We start from the raw sequence: 16,895 nt of genomic DNA on the forward strand, positions 1-16,895 counted from the left end.
CATTGGGAGAGTTACGGCCCGGGCCGTAGACTAACCTCAAACGGTGTCGGGCAGTGCTACCCTGGACACGTTCCGAGATTCGGCAGCCGGTACCTGAAGAGTGAGGACAGATGGCAAGATGGCCAAGGCCATTGCCCTAGCTGAGATTAAGGCTCCCGTCCCAACAAAAATTGGCTTGGAGCTCCAAATTGTGGATGTGGATGTATGTACAAAGGACTGGACTCCCATAATCGCTTATAGTTACCTACTCCTAGGTAGCCACTCTGGATGCTTCTATGGAGTTATAACTTGCGGCACTCTCAGGGTTTGGCATTAGATACTTTGAGGGCTCTGCGCTCTGCACACCGGCACCGCACCCGACCGACCCCCCCATAACTACGACCACTGCTGGGCACTTCACGCAGCGACTGTGGGGTCATGCCACCATTCTGGCTACATAATCCTCGTGACTTGAGAGTATAGAATCGTCGCGTTCTTCAGCAGTGCTTCCTTTTGACCGAGGTCATGTGGACTGTTTCCGTGGCGATCGAGGGAAGATGGACGAGCATGTGAAGTTTTTTGATGAATTTCACATGCCGATTTTGAAGGCTGATTTGGTGAACAACTATGCCACTGGTGGAAGGGACAGAGGGCAGTTCGTAGCGATTGGAAGGGGCATGTGGTTAAAACAGCTGCTATTAGCGGTCGATTCGAGAACGGCTCGGCATGGTGTCGATCAAGGCAAGTATCGAGCAGGCCAGAGTTTCTCTGTGGGCTTCGACAAGCCGGCAAAATGTAATGTACTAATTATGTATGAGTTGGATGCGGTGAGGTTAGGGAAGGGACGTATGAGGCAGGTGAGGAGCTGGGTGGGAGGGAGCTTTGGGGGTTGGTCCACCCTCGATGCCCACGGCCCTTCCTACTCTTAGTCGAAGGGATAAGCTGACGGTGATGACCACCAAGTTGAGTAATTGAATACACAGACCCAGGTCCTCAGCTGGATTACTTACCCAGTGCAGAAGATTTCATTTTGCCATGGGAACCATTCCTTGAGGAGATTGAGGCCCAACAGTGACAAGAAGAGAATCCGATGGTCGAACCTTACCAGAAATACTCCGGACACGATGGGCACAAATCCGTAGCAAAGATCCACCGTGGACGACGATCATCTGAGCCACTACGCCGGGCAGTTGCGTCAGGTGAGCGATCACGAAGAGTGGTCTCGACTTCGACAGCCAGTATCCCGATGTGTATGAAAGGGAGCAACATGGAGCTCGAGATCGAATACTCCGTACTGCTGTAGTCAGTAGTGGTCACAGATGGCAGTAGAATTCAATTGTCAGAACAGAATTCATAGGGGGTCGGGACCAGGGCGCCCAGAGGCCAAGGATTGTGGCTCTCCAGCTGTTTGTGCCGAGTCCAGTGCTTGCTCGTATGTGGTGTACGGGACGTTTGTGCGACTCTGTCATTAGCATTACAAGTACTCACTCCGTAGGGTCGGAGAAAAGGGTGTGTGGGCGTAGGCACACCGGTAAGCGCAAGTGCTGGCACTGCTGGTGGGTTAGTTACTGGAGGTGCGAAGCACTGAGCTGAGTATTGTACTAAAGTACTCTGTACCGAATCCTCCCTCGGTGAACCTCGGGTTAATGATGGCATCTCACCGCCCACTGGGGCCGCTGTGAGAAACAGCGCCAGGGCCCATCACCCCTGTGCAGCGTCACCTGCCCTGAATTTAGCGCCTGGTCAATTGACGAGGGAAGTGGCCTTTGCGAGCCCAGGGCAGAGCGGACCGGCCAGGGACCAGGGACCAGGGACAGCCAGAGCCGCCACTGGTCACCACTTGACTACGCGTTAAAAGCTCCCCACCCATCGAAAACCCTTCGAGTTTCTGTTGAGAAATTCTGGAGCTGGACAGGAATGCAACAGGCCACAGCTGCCAACTGCCAACTGCGCTGCAAATGCACCACATCGCACCAATGCTACCACCGCTAAAAAATCCGTTCGCTCTCCGCCCAATGCTCTCCGCAATATTCTCTTTGTACATTATATAGCGCCTCGTACTCTGTAGACCCTCTCTCTTACTTTTCCTGCTCCTCCTGCCCTTCCTATATCCATCCTATATTCTCTGCTCTGGTCTGTAACGCGCCCAATTCAAGTCACTGCCTGCCCTGCAGTCAGCTTCCTCGGCCATCGGACTATTCCCAACAATTCTCTGCCACCCTCTACTACCCTCTCTCCGCCTCGCTCGATCTCCTGAGAACCTCGATCTCTGGTCTCAATCTCTGCCTGGCCATGGCGACCACTGCTCTGGAGTCCGAGGCTGCCCTTCGCCGCTTCGCAACCACCGAATCCACGCCCAACTCCTCCACCAATATCTCTCCTCTCGACAGCCCTAGAACCTCTCCCTCTTCAACATCGTTGTCTTCCTTTTCTGAGGAGGAGGTGGTAGTGCAGCAGAAGGGCACCGCCACTACCACCACAACCACCCAGAAAAAGACGCAGCTCGTCGACACATACGGAAACCCTTTTGAGATTCCTGATTATACCATCAGTGATATCCACAAAGCCATTCCCAAGCACTGTTTCGAGAGGTCGGCCGTTACCGGTCTCTACTACGTTGCTCGAGATGTTGTCTCCTTGTCCACGACCTTTTACCTTTTCCACCATTTCCTAACACCGGAAACCGTCCCCTCCACTCCTCTCAGGACCGCTCTTTGGTTTTTGTACACTGTCATCCAAGGCCTTTTCGGCACCGGACTGTGGGTCTTGGCTCACGAATGTGGCCATCAATCTTTCTCAACCAGTAAAGTCTTGAACGACACCGTGGGCTGGATCTGCCACTCTGCCTTGTTGGTCCCGTACTTTTCCTGGAAGATCTCCCATGGCAAACATCACAAAGCCACTGGCCACATGGAGCGAGACATGGTTTTTGTGCCCTCCACCAAGGAAGAGTACGCCACCAAACGGGGATATCTGCTCCACCAACTGGAAGAGCTCACCGAGGAGACCCCAATTGCCACCGCATATCATTTGATTGCCCAGCAGCTCGGCGGCTGGCCCATGTACTTGATCACCAATGTCACTGGACACAACAAGCACGAGGGCCAGCGTGAGGGTCGTGGAATTGGCAAGCAGAATGGGTTTCTCACAGGTGTCAACCACTTCAACCCGAATAGTCCTTTGTATGAGGCCAAAGATGCCAAGTTGATCCTCCTCAGCGATCTCGGTCTCCTCATTACGGGCAGTGTCTTGTTCCTGGTTGGCAGCAAGTACGGATTTGCAAATCTGTTCGTTTGGTACATTGCTCCATATCTGTGGGTGAATCACTGGTTGGGTAAGTCGATCTTTTGGAAGCTTCCGTTTTGACGGAGCAGGGTGCTAACATGACAATAGTCGCCATCACCTTCCTGCAACACACTGATCCCTCCCTGCCTCACTATACCCCGGATACTTGGACCTACACACGAGGCGCTGCCGCGACCATCGACCGAGAGTTTGGATTTGTTGGTCGTCAACTGCTCCATGGAATCATCGAAACTCATGTTCTGCATCACTATGTCAGCACCATTCCATTCTACCATGCCGACGAAGCCGGAGAGGCGATCAAAAAGGTCATGGGCCGTCATTATCGAAGTGATACCAGGGGCGGATCGCTGGGATTTCTCAAGAGCATTTGGACTTCGATGCGCTGGTGCAACTGGGTGGAGCCTTTGGAGGGTGCCAAAGGCGAGGATGCCGGGGTGCTTTTCTTCCGCAACCGCAATGGCCTGGGCCTTGCGCCTGCTAAAACGCAACAATAGAGCGATGCATATCGCGTTCAATGCATTGGAGTGACGATTTGATGGTTGGCCCCAATTGGGAGGTTGATAGAGCTGGCTGATTAGCACAGTTTGTGCCCGGCGCCCGGTGTTTTCCACTGCATCTTGCAAATGAAACTAGTGGGGATAAGGACAAGTATTGATGAAACACCTTCACGACCAAGATAAAGATAGAGAGCTCGAGAACCCGATAAGATCCTAGAGACCAAGATAGATGTGAGAAATCAGAGTCCCGCTAGCTGGGATATCCTTCTTGCTGCATTGAGTTGACACAGCCTAGTTGCCCCTCTCCAACGGATAAACGGGAGTTGATTCAATATTGCATTGTACTGTCCAACTAGTCCTTCAGAAGTCGCTTATGGTCAACAAACACGGTGGGATGGTCCTAAAGTGATCAGTCCCGTGTAAGTGATGATTCTGGCCGTTCCAAGGTAGGGAAACACAGTCGCATGATAGTAGTTTAAATGTACCTACAGTAGGAGGTTTGCACGTGCGCTAATCGATGGGAAGTGGATTTCACACGTTGTCATCATCCCCATACTCGTAGTTAAGTTGCAGTAATTAGGTATGTAATTAGCTGATTGGTGGTAGGTGGCAATGGATGATGCCTGTTCCGCCAACTACCCCAGGTCACGCATCGCCTCCCAATACCAAAAGTGTTTACGGCCTTAACCCCCCGCTGCCACCGGTGCCACCGCTCCCCTTTTGTGATTACATTTTCATCCTTGGACGCATGCGAGTAGGAGTCGTCAGTGCACCAGCCATTGCAGATGTGCAGTTGATCCGACGAGAATGTCGGGGACTCGGGGGGTCCTGATCCCAGGCGGCCCTCCCGGCCGTAAAACTCCATCCAGCCTCGCTGGGAGGGCGACGGGCCAACATGCCGCTGCTTTCGTTTCGTACCTATCATCCTTCACGAAATCATCCTCCGCTCAACGGGTGGTTTACAAGATGAAGCCCAGCTTCACTGCTGTCAATACTTTGGTTTGTTTGTATTGTGATTCATTTCTAGAGATCATGGCTCAAACTTCACGAGATCACCTGCTTTGACTAGAGATGGGTTATGTAGGATATGATACCAGACAGAATCCAGTGGCCATACGGCCGCATCACACCGTTGCGAGGCCTTTTAGCCCCAAGCCATCGTCGCCAAGGTTGCTCCGTACATCTACTCGTATGTCCTAACCCTTAGGACTCTAATGCAGGTATCATCTCTGCAAAACTGCTGATGAAAGCCTGCATCAACTGTGCACCGGACGACACGAGCCACCCTCGAGGTCAACTCCGAGCATGCGGAGTGTTTGAAATGATGGTATAGTATGTGTGTGTGTGGATATATACGTGCGTTGGGTGTGTTCCGCCTCATTCATCACCTCGAAACATATACCTGTCTGCCTGCTCCTTCTGCAATCTCCCTTATGCTAGGTGAACTATCACTTACATCTATTCTTTCGATTTATTTCCTTACTTCAGATTCTCCATCTAAATTGCCTCTCCACACGGGAGTCAGGCCCGTCTTTCGCAAGTAGTCTTTCGAATCAACCAAGATGGCGTTCGAAAGCTTTCTGCCAGCGTCCAGCAAAAGGCCAAGGTCACAGCACCGCTGGCCAAGCCAGTCCGCACAGCTTTTATATGTCATACGTGAAAACTTCAGTCTCTCAACCTGGCTGCTGATAGGCGCCCTCATACAATCCGCCATTGTCATGGTCATTCCTCGCTTGTATGCCTTCCTGCCAGCCTTCTTAGTCTTGGCAGCCCGCCTCGTCGACAGTTTGGCCATCACCTATGGGTTCAAAAGAAACCATTACCTCGACGAAGCAATCATCCACCGGGTTGCACCTCAGATTCCCGACGAGAATGGTATTTTCTCCGAGAATCCTTCCAACGAGAAGGTGGTCGTCTTTATGCTGGGCGCCAAATCGAATCACCCTCTCGGGGTGTTCGCACCACGCTTCAAAGAGACAGGCGACTTCTTGAGCAACATGACGAGAGCCCTGGACAAGAATGCGGTCGAGAACGGTTTCTTTGGCGGCTCCGCCTGGACCAACCAGGACAAGAACGGCGCCAGAGAGTTCTTATTCATAAGCTATTGGCGCAGCACCGAGGACGTCCACAAATTTGCATACCTACCTGTCCACCGCGAGGCCTGGGATTGGTGGAACGCCACGGTCGCGCAAAACGATCACATCGGCATCAACCACGAGATCTTCGAGGTCGACCGCCACCATTGGGAGGGCGTCTACCTCAACTTCCAGCCGACGTTGCTCGGCGCCACCACCTACCTGAAAAAGGGCGACAAGATGATTGGCGGCACAGTTGAAGACCAATGGATCTCTCCGCTCATCGACGCAAGGAAGGGGAAGCTGAGGTCCAGTGCTGGTCGATTGGGGCATGATCCCCAGAAGAATGCGGAAAAATACAAATTCGATGGGTATGGTGGAGTGCAGTAATAACTCGCTTGTTGAATAGGTGGGTACGCACCGAGATAAAAGAGGAAGACGTACTTGTCTGTCGATTCAGCGAGCAAGGCCTTGCTTAGCAATGTGTCCATGCGGATGCCGTGTATTTGTGGATATAAGACTGAGAGTGACTTAAATTCACCTGTAATAGAAATGAGATGAGTTGTGATGATTACAGCACTGACCTGCTCGGCCAGGCACTTGAATACCTTAGGTATCTGGGGATAATAGAAAATTCCAAGAATAGACCGCCCAACACGCTCAGTTTGTTCCAAACGGTCACGTGCAACAACAGTATCACGTGAAATGTGCTTCCAGTTGGTCAGCAATAGATTTCTTGACAGCGCTAACCACAATAGGTTAGTACCTTTACTCGGTACCTCGGTCCAGCATTTCTTTAGTTTTCCCCACCTCCACCTTCAGCTTCCTCCATATCCACACTGCCACTATTTCCTCCATTTCCTACCGCTCCTACACGGTCGTCCAGAGGCTAAATAAACATGAAGCTACTCAATTGGTTGCCGGTGATGATCGGTTAAAGACCCTGGAGACCTACATGCAGATTTCAGTATACCTGACAAGCCACCGACTTGCCGATATCTCTTCTATCTCTTCTCATTCCGTGGCTACTCGGCATTCCATAATACATAACTAACTTGCTGGTGTAGTCACCCTGCTGCTTCTAATATTTAACACAGTGGTCTACCTTGTTTTCCCTCATTTTGATGACTCTCTGCCCTTGCAGTACCCACTGCTCTTTCCCGATATACACGATCCCAGTGTCTTGGTTCACCAGTTCCTCTGAAGACCTCAACCTCCGCCTCCACCTCCACCTCCCCTGCCTTTGAAAATGCCTTACAAATCTCGCTGGACCGTTTCCGTCCCTGACTGCTCCTTACCGACCTTCCTTTTCAAATCTCCTACGCACGACTTGGGCGAGAACCGTGCCTTTTCTGAGGCTGCCCGTCCCGAAACTCACTACATCACCCGTAATCAGTTTCGTTTGTGGGCGCAACGGTTTGCCCTTGGTTTGCTCAGGTCCAAACACTTCAAGAAAGGGGACAGGGTGTTACTATTCAGTGGGAATGATCTCTTCGTGCCCGTGGTTTTCATGGGCGTCCTGTGCGCAGGCGGCATTTTTACTGGCGCGAACCCGACCTTTGTTGCGCGAGAGTTAGCCCACCAACTAAAGGACAGCGGCTCCACATACCTGCTGTGCTCGGACGCTGCTGTTGAGACAGGTATTGAAGCTGCTAAGCTAGCTGGCCTAGATCCGCGAGAGAGGGTTTATGTGTTCAATTCAAAAATATTCGATGGCGAGACCCAGGGGGTGCACGGCCTTAGATATTGGAGCGAGCTCTTCGCATCAGAGCAAGATGCCCGTGGGTTCCGGTGGGATGATCTAGCGGGGCCCGGCGAGTGTGATACGACCCTGGCTCTCAATTACTCCTCCGGTACAACAGGAGTACCGAAAGGTGTAGAAATCACGCACAAGAATTACATCTCTAACACACTTCAGGTCGCGCAAATGGCCACTCTATTTGCCGACTATAAGGCTCGTAATGCCCGAGCTTCGTGGCTTTGTTTTCTACCACTTTATCATGCATATGGGCAAACCTTCTTTGTCGCAGGGGCGTTCAACAGGAGCGTCCCCGTGTATATCATGCCCAAGTTCGATTTTCTGAAGTTCCTTGAATACACCCAGAGGTTTAAAATCACAGATTATCAGCTTGTTCCACCAATTGCAGTGCTTCTAGCTAAGCACCCTGCTGTGAAAGACTACGACTTGAGCTCGGTTGAGAACATTGGCTGTGGTGCAGCGCCTTTGGGAAGAGATGTGTCTTTGCAGATCGAGAACAGGCTGGCCAGTGGATTGAATTTGAAGCAGGGTTGGGGAATGACTGAGTATGGCTGATTCCTTGTCCCGCTGGCTTTGTCCACCTTGCTAATCCGCAATCTTAGATGTACGTGCTCTCTGCTTGGATGGGACCCCAATCAGATCTCGACTTCCGCGGCAGTCGGCGAACCAAACGCAAACTGTGAAGCCAAGATCATGACCGAGGATGGCACCGCAGAGGTCACAGAAAGGGGGCCCAAAGCAGTCGGCGAACTCTGGTGTCGCGGCCCCAATGTCATGAAAGGTTACTGGCGCAACGAGAAAGCTACCAAGGAGACCCTCACGCCAGACGGCTGGCTCCGAACTGGAGACATCGCTTACGTCGACGAGGACGGCAAGTTCTTCATAGTAGACCGAATGAAAGAACTCATCAAGGTAAAAGGCAACCAAGTTGCGCCCGCTGAACTCGAGGCCCTGCTGTTGGAACACCCAGGCATCGCAGACGCAGCAGTCATTGGCATGCCAACCGAAGACGGCGACGAGAAGCCTCGTGCCTTCATCGTCCGACAGGTCGGCCTCGCCGGCGAAAATCTCACAGGCCAAGAAGTGCAGAAGTTTGTCGAAGAAAAAGTCGTCAGGTACAAACGCCTGGCTGGTGGCGTGGAATTCCTTGACGCCATCCCCAAGAACCCCTCCGGCAAGATCCTCAGGAGGCAGTTGAGAGATGCAACGAGGGAGAGGCTGCGGAAAGAAGGCGCAAGGTTGTAGTTGGATGTCTCGAGTTGAGGCATCTCCCTCCCGGAGTACATGCTCGTCTCAATTGACCACCGGTTCTGCAGCTGGAGATCTCCGTGGTACTCCTCAAGATGTAGACACAGTAAATACAAGGTCCGATTCCAACGCTAGCCGATTGTCCCTTAGAAATACTACCCTTTGCGCATCAAAAATTCATTATCACATAGAAATTGTGTTCATTGAGAGGGGGAGGAACCTTTTCATTCGCGAAATTTCTAGCTGCCATAGTGTTTCCTGTGATGGTGGCGTGGTTAGAGAGCAGAATGGACGATACATCATCAGCCGAAATACCATTATGAGCATCGAATCGTATCATGCCGCAAACTGCCCAGCAAGAGTCTTTTCTTCCGAGGACAGGGCTGCATCCAATGCTGGCCAATGTGCTCGCCTGTCTCATGGGAAACACTTCATGGTGAGGTTTCACCCCAAGCTATGAATGGCTTTGCGCAGCTGCCAATACATCATAGGACTCTATTGTCAACCCAAATTAATGGTGGCAGGCCCGGTGGGGACTATTCCATATTACCACACTAACCACCCAGTTATTTAATGCGCGTCAGGTGAGGGGCGCATACCCTATCATCGTCATCAAACTTACAATTACAAGCAGTCCTAGCATGCATTACTTTTCATCATAATCTTCCTCCCGCCTAAGCGCAGCTAGTGCAATCCTCGTCTCCCTCACGATTTTTGCATCCAGGATATCCCCGTTCGCGGATTTTTGCCATTCTAGTTCCCGATCGTTCGTGGCGATAGTTAGCCTTTCCCTCTCTAGTGGTTCTAGAGCGAGGTTGCTGTTCAAATCCTCAATGATAGCTTTGCGATGTTCGTCATACCCGGAAAGTGGTGAGAGTGCGGATGGATCTACCGCCACAGATGCTCCGGCGTCCCGATAAGAGGAGAGAATATGCGAGATCAGAGCAAGAGTGCTGGATTCATTAGCCTTCAGGAAAGTGAGAACATCGGTGCCTTCTCTTCGCGCCTGTGTTCCTGTCATGAAACTGGTACTCGCCCTCACGAGCTGATTGGGGAATTGATTCAGAAATCCGGAGATTTCGGCGGCAATCACTCCGCCAACGGCGTGAAGCAGGTTCAGACAAAGCGGGAGTAAACCGCCAGCCCAAATCCGGTACAAGAGACCACAGCGAGGTCGTTGGTCAATGTGAGACACACCTCCGCGAGCGCGTTGAAGAGATTCAGTGGTTTTGGAAGTGGAAACGCGACTAAGTACGCCTTCCACTGCAAGCTCTTCTGCGACCAGTGGAAGCGAGGACAGTGAAACAAGAAACTGGATGCTAAGGTCAGCGTAGTCTGCCTGATCACTAGATTCGGGATCCCGGAGTAAATGAGACCACGAGTAAAGCAGCAGGCATGATGAAATGACACCGGAAGAGATCAGTCGCTCCGACAACTCAGCCGAGAATTGAGCAAGGAGTGGTAGCCTTAGAATGGCCTGGAAAAGGGTGAGAAGCAGAAGGACATCGCGAATCCCGACATGATTTGAACCTTCAGCTTCAGCTCCTGGTGTCCCCAGCTGCTGTTCTTGCAGAGTAGATACTACTGTCTTGAAACCCTCCGCAACTATTGTTGTGGCCATCTCCAAAAAGACCACATTCGCAGGATCAAGAACGACCATGGAGGCGCTTGTTTGCGGCAACTTTGTTGGTTTTGGGGTTCTCGTGTCATGATACTGGACAATCATAACCAAGATAGAGAGCATGGAGCGCCAGTACACGAGGTCGTCATGGACAATAGCTTCATCATAACTCCTATTCTGAGCTCTGAGCGCTATCCATGCTGGTTCGAGTAAGCTGGATAAGCTCGAGCCCTTGGCATCGGCCGATAACAATTGACGAAGCAGTGACAGCGACAGATCTGCTCGTGTCTGGAGAAGGGTTTCAAAAAAGGGCTCAGGGGAAAACACCCGAGCATTGGCTTGGAGGCAGTGACGAACAATATGCGCTAAAGTCACTTGGTCTTCCCGCTCGCGAACGAAGAGTTTGCAATGTTCCACACAAAAGTGATGAAGGCTACGCAGAAGGACAAGCTCGGAGTCGACGAGGGACAGGTTGTTATTTGCTCGCCGGAACTCAGCCGAGAAGGACTGACTCGGAGTTCTGCTTTGCCCGCCATCCCAATAAGGATCATGCAAGAAGAGTCGCGTTCCAAAGTCGACATCATAGAAGAAATTTGGTCCGTACCGTCTTTCAATCAGCCCAGTGCGTCTGATGTTTGTAACAGCAAGACCACAATACTTTGCCGAAAAGTTCTTTCGCAGATTTGTTTGCAGCGAAGCATTGTAACTAGAAACATCAATCGCATTGGCTGCGAGCCACTCAAGAAGAGGAGCAAAAGTCCTAATGGCGGACTTGTCTCGATTCACTGTTGAATAGTGAAGATGAGTTGTAGCCAGATCTGTCACGTGAGATGCAATGGCATTTTGTAGAGACTGGTCCATTTCATCGTCTTTGTGTAGATTTCTACTCTTGGTGATATAGTTGACGAGCTTGGAAAAGAAGTGGGTGGAAGATTTCAAATCATCGGTAACCCAAGGCCAGCACGACTGGGCCTGTAAGACAAATTGAAGCATAGAAAGAGCGACGACAGGAGACAGCGCTGCAACGTCTCCAAGCTCCTCAACTACAGTCTGCAGAAACGTCTTGCCACGAAGTGACCGAAGTGGCCGATCCTGTCCTTTGAGCTTCCTAGAGTCATCTGGCAAGGAGCCTGTCAAGATGAGTGTTCCTACCCATTGTTGTGTACTCTTGACTAACAATGAAAGGAGCCTCCAAACCTCATCTCTTGATTGGCTGGTCTGAGATAGTTGATCAATGTGCTTGAGCAAGTGGACCAGGTCAAGGCAAGGAGCTGATCCAAAGTGACGCAAGAGGGATGAGGGCTGATGCTGATCCACATATGTAAGCGTTGATTGGAATAAAGTGAGACAAAGCGGCCTATGCGATGGATAAAGCTGAAGAATTCGGGCAACAGCAGGTAGTCCATTGAACACCTGCGCCTCGATCACTGACAAGGGGAGGTTTCGAAGCATGCCGAGCCGGATCAACGTAATAGTCAATGACAGCATTGAGTTCAAATTGGACCCGTCACCGGCCCCAGACTTGGTGGTACGTTCATTGCCACAACCAGCAGCAAATAAATATCGTACAATCGGGATGGCTGGGAGGTCATCTATGCGGTCAGATCGAAAGGCAGATACTAAGAAATTGGCGGCTTGGCTGAAAGCATTGTTGATGTCAAGGGTTGATCCAACAGATTCGCCAAAATTGAAGGTGAAGCACAATATGTCAGTAAAGGATTTAGCTATCCTGGAGTTGATTCGTGCAAATTGCTCGCGGGACACGAACGTCCAATCCTGAATTTGTTGGAAAACGTTAAACATCGCCTCCGTTATTGCAAACAGCAAGGGACCTTGGACACGCAGAACTAGGGAGGGGCTTATAGTCGGTTCCCTCCCTGACCTCCTTCCCATGGATGTGTCTGGGCAACTGCGAGTGACTGCTGACTCAATGAGAGTTTGGTAAAGCTGGCTGCACTTCTCGAGGAAATCGTAACTACACAGTAGCATTTCAATTGTCGAGATGAGTGGTAACATCAGCCCAACTCCTGAATGATGGGAAAACAGACTGGTTCGATTGATGCTGGACCAAACTTGAGCTGGCCTTATCTTGGTAAATGCGACAGCAAAGTCCAGACACGAAACAAGGACTCTGCAATCAAAAGTTGCGGCGGATCGTCGACGGAAAGACTGCAATTCCTGCTCAAGAATCTCAAATATACAGTACGCAAAATCTGTACCTGGGGCCATGTGGGTGCTGAGCTCGTCTAATACCCGCACGCAGTGCTGTTGTGGGCCGCTAGTACCGTCAGGAACGATGTTACCTGTGATCGTGTGTAGAAGGGTTGCCGCAAGCGAGATGATCTCAGCAACAACCTCTTCTGGCGAGTCGACTTGGGACAGTGCTGTGGAGACCAGTCTTAGATGATATAGTTCCACCAGTTTGCCAAGGTATGCAAAGCCTGAGAAACTGTGCTGCCATCGGATGACGGGCGGGAAGGAATATGAGATGACTTGCCCAATCGTCTCTGCAGGGATGAGACTGTTCATCACGCTACCTGGTGTGGTGTTTTCAAGCATCAAGGTCTGTGATTGTGAGAGATTGAGCATATTGATGGTAGTGTTCAGCACAACCAAGTTCGCGTTCTCATCCTCTCGAATAGTATTGAAATCCACGTCATCAGTAGCTGTTTGGGTAAAAGTCGAGAGGCATTTCATGCGAAATTCAACGTAGTGCCTGCCATCTTCACAGACGTTAGTCCTAGCCAATGCTTTCGAAAACTTTAGAAAGGGCAGAGGCTCGTAAGGGAAACGCAGCGCCGCCGTATTGAAAAACCCTTCCTCCAAATCACTGTTCTGTAGTAGTTCGAGGGACGGATCGAATAGTAGTGGGCCTGTGGATTGCGTCTGTGACGTTGACATCAAAGCCAACTGGGCTGAAACGGACTCTGTGGTATAGCCTAGGAAGGTAACAGAAACAGCAACGAGTTCCTGCAAAGTCTGCAATTTATATGCAGAGAGCATCGTTGTTGGAGAATCGATATGTTTCCTCAAGTGGACGATATACTCGAAAATTTGAAGGCCAGCCATGGCACAATCGAGTAGCCAATCTGCCGGATCGATCTGTTCATTGGGGTTTGCTATCTTGTCCCAAACATCCTCAAATATACTCTGCTGAAGTGATGCAGTGCTGCCGCTGGAACCTCGCCTACCGGTGGCAGCATCAAAAGTTGCAACACTTTCTCCAATCCGTGACGCATAATGGTTTTCACGATATTCCTTGGCCTGAGAGGCGAGGGTTCGGATTTGCTGCAGAATGATCGCCCATGACAGAACGGCAGGTCCTGCTTGGACATTGTTGTGCTTTGCTTGCACCATGACCAATTCATGAAGCTCCGAAGCTGCGAGGGGATCAAAAAAGAATTCTACAGAATCAGTTTGCCGCAATAATGAGTTCGACAAACCAGTAGTCGTCAGACTGGATATGGAGGAGGCGAGAGCAAACATAGTCGCTGTGATGAGGGATGCAGAGAGCTGGATTCTTTCGATTTCAAGCTGCTGCTCTTCAAGTTCGGATGTAAACGTACTGAAAAAGTCTTCGGACTGCATGAAATGCAGCCATGCAAACAAGTCGGTCGTTGAAGCTCGACCCGGAAGACTCCTAGCTTTGAGCAAGAGGATTTCTAGGATCTCGGCAATGGTCTGCAGACGCGTAGTTTGTGAAGCCTCCTGAGCTGTAATGATTTCTGGAACCTCAAGATCCCATTCGCGATCAGTTCTCAACATTTCCAACTGCAACTGGATTGCTTTGATGTAAGGGTCTGCAATTCCTTGGTTCGCTATCCCTGCCCCGTTTTGAGGGACCTCTGTGACCAAATTCTGTAGATGAGAGGATGCGATTTTGGCCTCCGCGGGTAATAGGCTCATATCAAGGAGTTCCTTATGAATGCGGATCACAGTGACCTGTTGTCGCAGATACTGAAGGATAAGCCTGCCACGACGGGCATTTTGACCATCGAAGATCGAATCATCTCGTGGGCGAGCTCCAGCGAGAGACTGAGTCTGCCTGTCCAAGTATTCCGACCCAAGAGCATCCCTGAGACTTGCTATTTCAGCTACGGACAGTCCTTCTTGGAGCCTGGATTCGGGCCGGTATTGCCAGTCTAAGAAAACCACGCGGAGGGCCTCCAACTCTTCTAGTCCAGTTTGTTTACTCAGCCATAGCGCATCCGACTTAATCTCGTCGATGTTGTAGAGCGAATCTGAAGGAGGAACCGTGGCAATGGTTGTGTCGAATGCAGTCTTTGAATTGCCTGACGTGGAGGAGAAAGTGGGAATTGATTTCGAGAGAACTCGCTTAGGTCGTTCACCAGAAAGGACTTCCACGGCGAATTCAGATCTCTTGGTGTCGTGAGACAATAACGCTTCTAAAAGATCGTCCCAAGACCTGTTTGTCCGTCAGTGGTTTCTCTTCAAGGGAGTGCGGGAAGGCTCACGGAAGCATTACATCACCCGCAAAGCATTTGGCCAGGTCTGGGAGGTAGACTGGGCTCAAGGAGCCAGGAGCCATGCTTGCGGATGTCCTACGCGGTCACCAACAGGTGAGCGACTCGGTGGAAGATCAAACCCAACAATTATTTACAATTTACATGCAGCGCCTGTCATTCAATGTTGGACGCGTAGGAACGTGAAAAATGGCCGCATTTGGCTGCTTGATAGCCCACCGTATTCACTACGGTTGAGCACAAACTGAAATTGCGTATTGCGGTAATCAGCCACCCTCAGCCACCCAGTCGGCCATACCTAGGGAATCAATACTATCTATATCTTGGTTTCATTGTAGATGCTATATCACCATCGACAAAATAAGAAATCTCTTATGCATGGTCATGATGGCGACAGCTTGGCTTCCGGAAATATTGCACCTAAATAGCCTTTGCAAATTTGCAACTTCAGCCCTTACGGCAAGCAGCCTTGGGTTCTTTGAGCAGTGGCCATCGGTCTCCAGTCAGGAGCAGAGCCGTTCATCAGCAGCATAGAAGTCCATCATGTATCCAAAGTTTGCCGGTATTCTTCTGACATATATCTTACGGAGACATCAGGCCCCTTGCTTGTGCCTAACCCTTCACTTCCTGGACAGGTCTTACTACCTGAAATTTTCTAGCTGGGACGTGGTTTATAAGAGCTCATCTAGTTCTTCATATGACAGATTGGAGCATTCAGGTTGACATATCCAGATGTAAATTGTGCACGATATCGAGGCGGCACCAAAAATGAATGTCAATTTCGCTTCTAAATTGGCTTTCTCAGGGTTGAAGAGATACGGGAGAACAAAGCCCTACATCGTCTACATAGGTACTAGCATTTGCACAATCGCGTGAGCTCCCTGGGGAGAAAATTTACAAACAGCGTGTTCTCAAAAGCGAATGCCATGGAAGCGGCCTTGACACGCAATCGGGGAGTGGAAACTTCGGCCAAGATAGTGTAAGCTGTGGCCCCAATTGTGACATTGAAGACGAAGCAGTACACTAGAAGTAAGGCCACGGTGCCCTTGATCGCGCCAGGGGTTGCCACAACAGCTAGACCACCAGGGACAGAATGCCTTGAACAATTGACAGATGGAAGCTCGCTTGCGTGGTATATCCGGCCAATTGCTGGTGGTAGGTGCTATATGATGCAACGAAAGAGAATAAGATTCCTTCGATGTTCCATTAATTCAAATATCTACTTAGTAAAATGTGGTTTCTCTAATATCTATGCATCTACTACCATAGTATAATGCATCCATAATTCTGGTATTGATGTGGCGACTAATGTCATGATATGGTTTCAGAAATCAGAATCATCAGAGGATTCCTCAATGTCTTGCTTGCTGCACAGACGACCCTTGTTGTTAATAATCAACGCCGTCTTCGCCGCACCACTTAGGCCATGGGCGGACCTGATATGGTGATTGTAAGCTGGGGGGCTGGTCTGGTGAAGGTCTTCTTGCATTCTCGTGTTGGCGCCTAAATGACTATTGATGGAACAGGCTGGCAGGCAACCTTGTGATGACGATCAATGAGTCAGTGCTACAGCCTCTGGAATGCTTTGGAATCATGGAAAATAGGCTCCAGGAGGTCATTTGCCTAGTAATTTTCTATATAAACCAGAACGGTGACCATAGAGTAGAAGAAGACAGAAATCTCATCTACGCTGACTCGCCCGTACAATTGCACAGTCCAAATCCTCCAACATCTCGAGACTCTCGGAAGGCGCAGGCTTTTCTCGGATGGTGCTGGCTTCGCGGCACATTTGAGTGAGTAAATTTGAGGACTTCGAATAGGAAACGAATGAGATAGTTTGCTCTTGGTCAGCTGTAGGCAAGCCTTCTGCCGAGCAAGTCAAGGATTGCAAACATTGAGCCAAAGATGAAGCCTCTTATTCATAGA

The 16,895-nt window shown here is 50.4% G+C and overlaps 5 protein-coding genes across 5 annotated transcripts; 3 read left to right on the forward strand and 2 right to left on the reverse strand.

The window, feature by feature from the left end:
- Positions 1 to 2,271: 2,271 nt before the first annotated feature.
- A1O9_12669 (omega-6 fatty acid desaturase (delta-12 desaturase)) lies at positions 2,272 to 3,779 on the forward strand (the record flags this gene model as incomplete). The annotated part of the gene is made up of 2 exons (XM_013398455.1): positions 2,272 to 3,313; positions 3,373 to 3,779. 2 exons carry the CDS (start codon positions 2,272 to 2,274, stop codon positions 3,777 to 3,779), a joined length of 1,449 nt encoding a protein of 482 aa, XP_013253909.1.
- A 1,565-nt stretch (positions 3,780 to 5,344) lies between these two features.
- A1O9_12670 (uncharacterized protein) lies at positions 5,345 to 6,247 on the forward strand (the record flags this gene model as incomplete). Its single annotated transcript, XM_013398456.1, has 1 exon — positions 5,345 to 6,247. One exon carries the CDS (start codon positions 5,345 to 5,347, stop codon positions 6,245 to 6,247), a length of 903 nt encoding a protein of 300 aa, XP_013253910.1.
- Positions 6,248 to 7,106: 859 nt separating this feature from the next.
- On the forward strand, positions 7,107 to 8,861 carry A1O9_12671 (4-coumarate-CoA ligase; the record flags this gene model as incomplete). Its single annotated transcript, XM_013398457.1, has 2 exons — positions 7,107 to 8,161; positions 8,219 to 8,861. The coding sequence occupies 2 exons, from the start codon at positions 7,107 to 7,109 to the stop codon at positions 8,859 to 8,861; spliced, it is 1,698 nt and encodes a 565-aa protein (XP_013253911.1).
- Positions 8,862 to 9,510: 649 nt separating this feature from the next.
- Positions 9,511 to 15,034, reverse strand: A1O9_12672 (uncharacterized protein; the record flags this gene model as incomplete). The annotated part of the gene is made up of 2 exons (XM_013398458.1): positions 9,511 to 14,911; positions 14,961 to 15,034. 2 exons carry the CDS (start codon positions 15,032 to 15,034, stop codon positions 9,511 to 9,513), a joined length of 5,475 nt encoding a protein of 1,824 aa, XP_013253912.1.
- A 571-nt stretch (positions 15,035 to 15,605) lies between these two features.
- A1O9_12673 (uncharacterized protein) lies at positions 15,606 to 16,050 on the reverse strand. Its single transcript, XM_013398459.1, has 2 exons — positions 15,868 to 16,050; positions 15,606 to 15,802 (listed from the first exon to the last, which is right to left on the reverse strand). The coding sequence occupies exons 1-2, from the start codon at positions 15,895 to 15,897 to the stop codon at positions 15,641 to 15,643; spliced, it is 192 nt and encodes a 63-aa protein (XP_013253913.1). The 5' UTR covers positions 15,898 to 16,050; the 3' UTR covers positions 15,606 to 15,640.
- Between the last annotated feature and the right edge of the window lie 845 nt (positions 16,051 to 16,895).

The sequence above is a fragment of the Exophiala aquamarina genome (assembly GCF_000709125.1).
Source record: "Exophiala aquamarina CBS 119918 chromosome Unknown aczIA-supercont1.25, whole genome shotgun sequence".
In the NCBI taxonomy this organism is placed as follows: Eukaryota; Fungi; Ascomycota; class Eurotiomycetes; order Chaetothyriales; family Herpotrichiellaceae; genus Exophiala; species Exophiala aquamarina.

Coding starts and splice junctions, on each gene's coding strand:
- A1O9_12673 (XM_013398459.1), bottom strand. CDS start 15,897: ATGGCATTCGCTTTTGAGAACACGCTGTTT. Junction 15,803..15,867: donor CTTTTGAGAACACGCTGTTT/GTAAATTTTCTC, acceptor TAGACGATGTAG/GGCTTTGTTCTCCCGTATCT.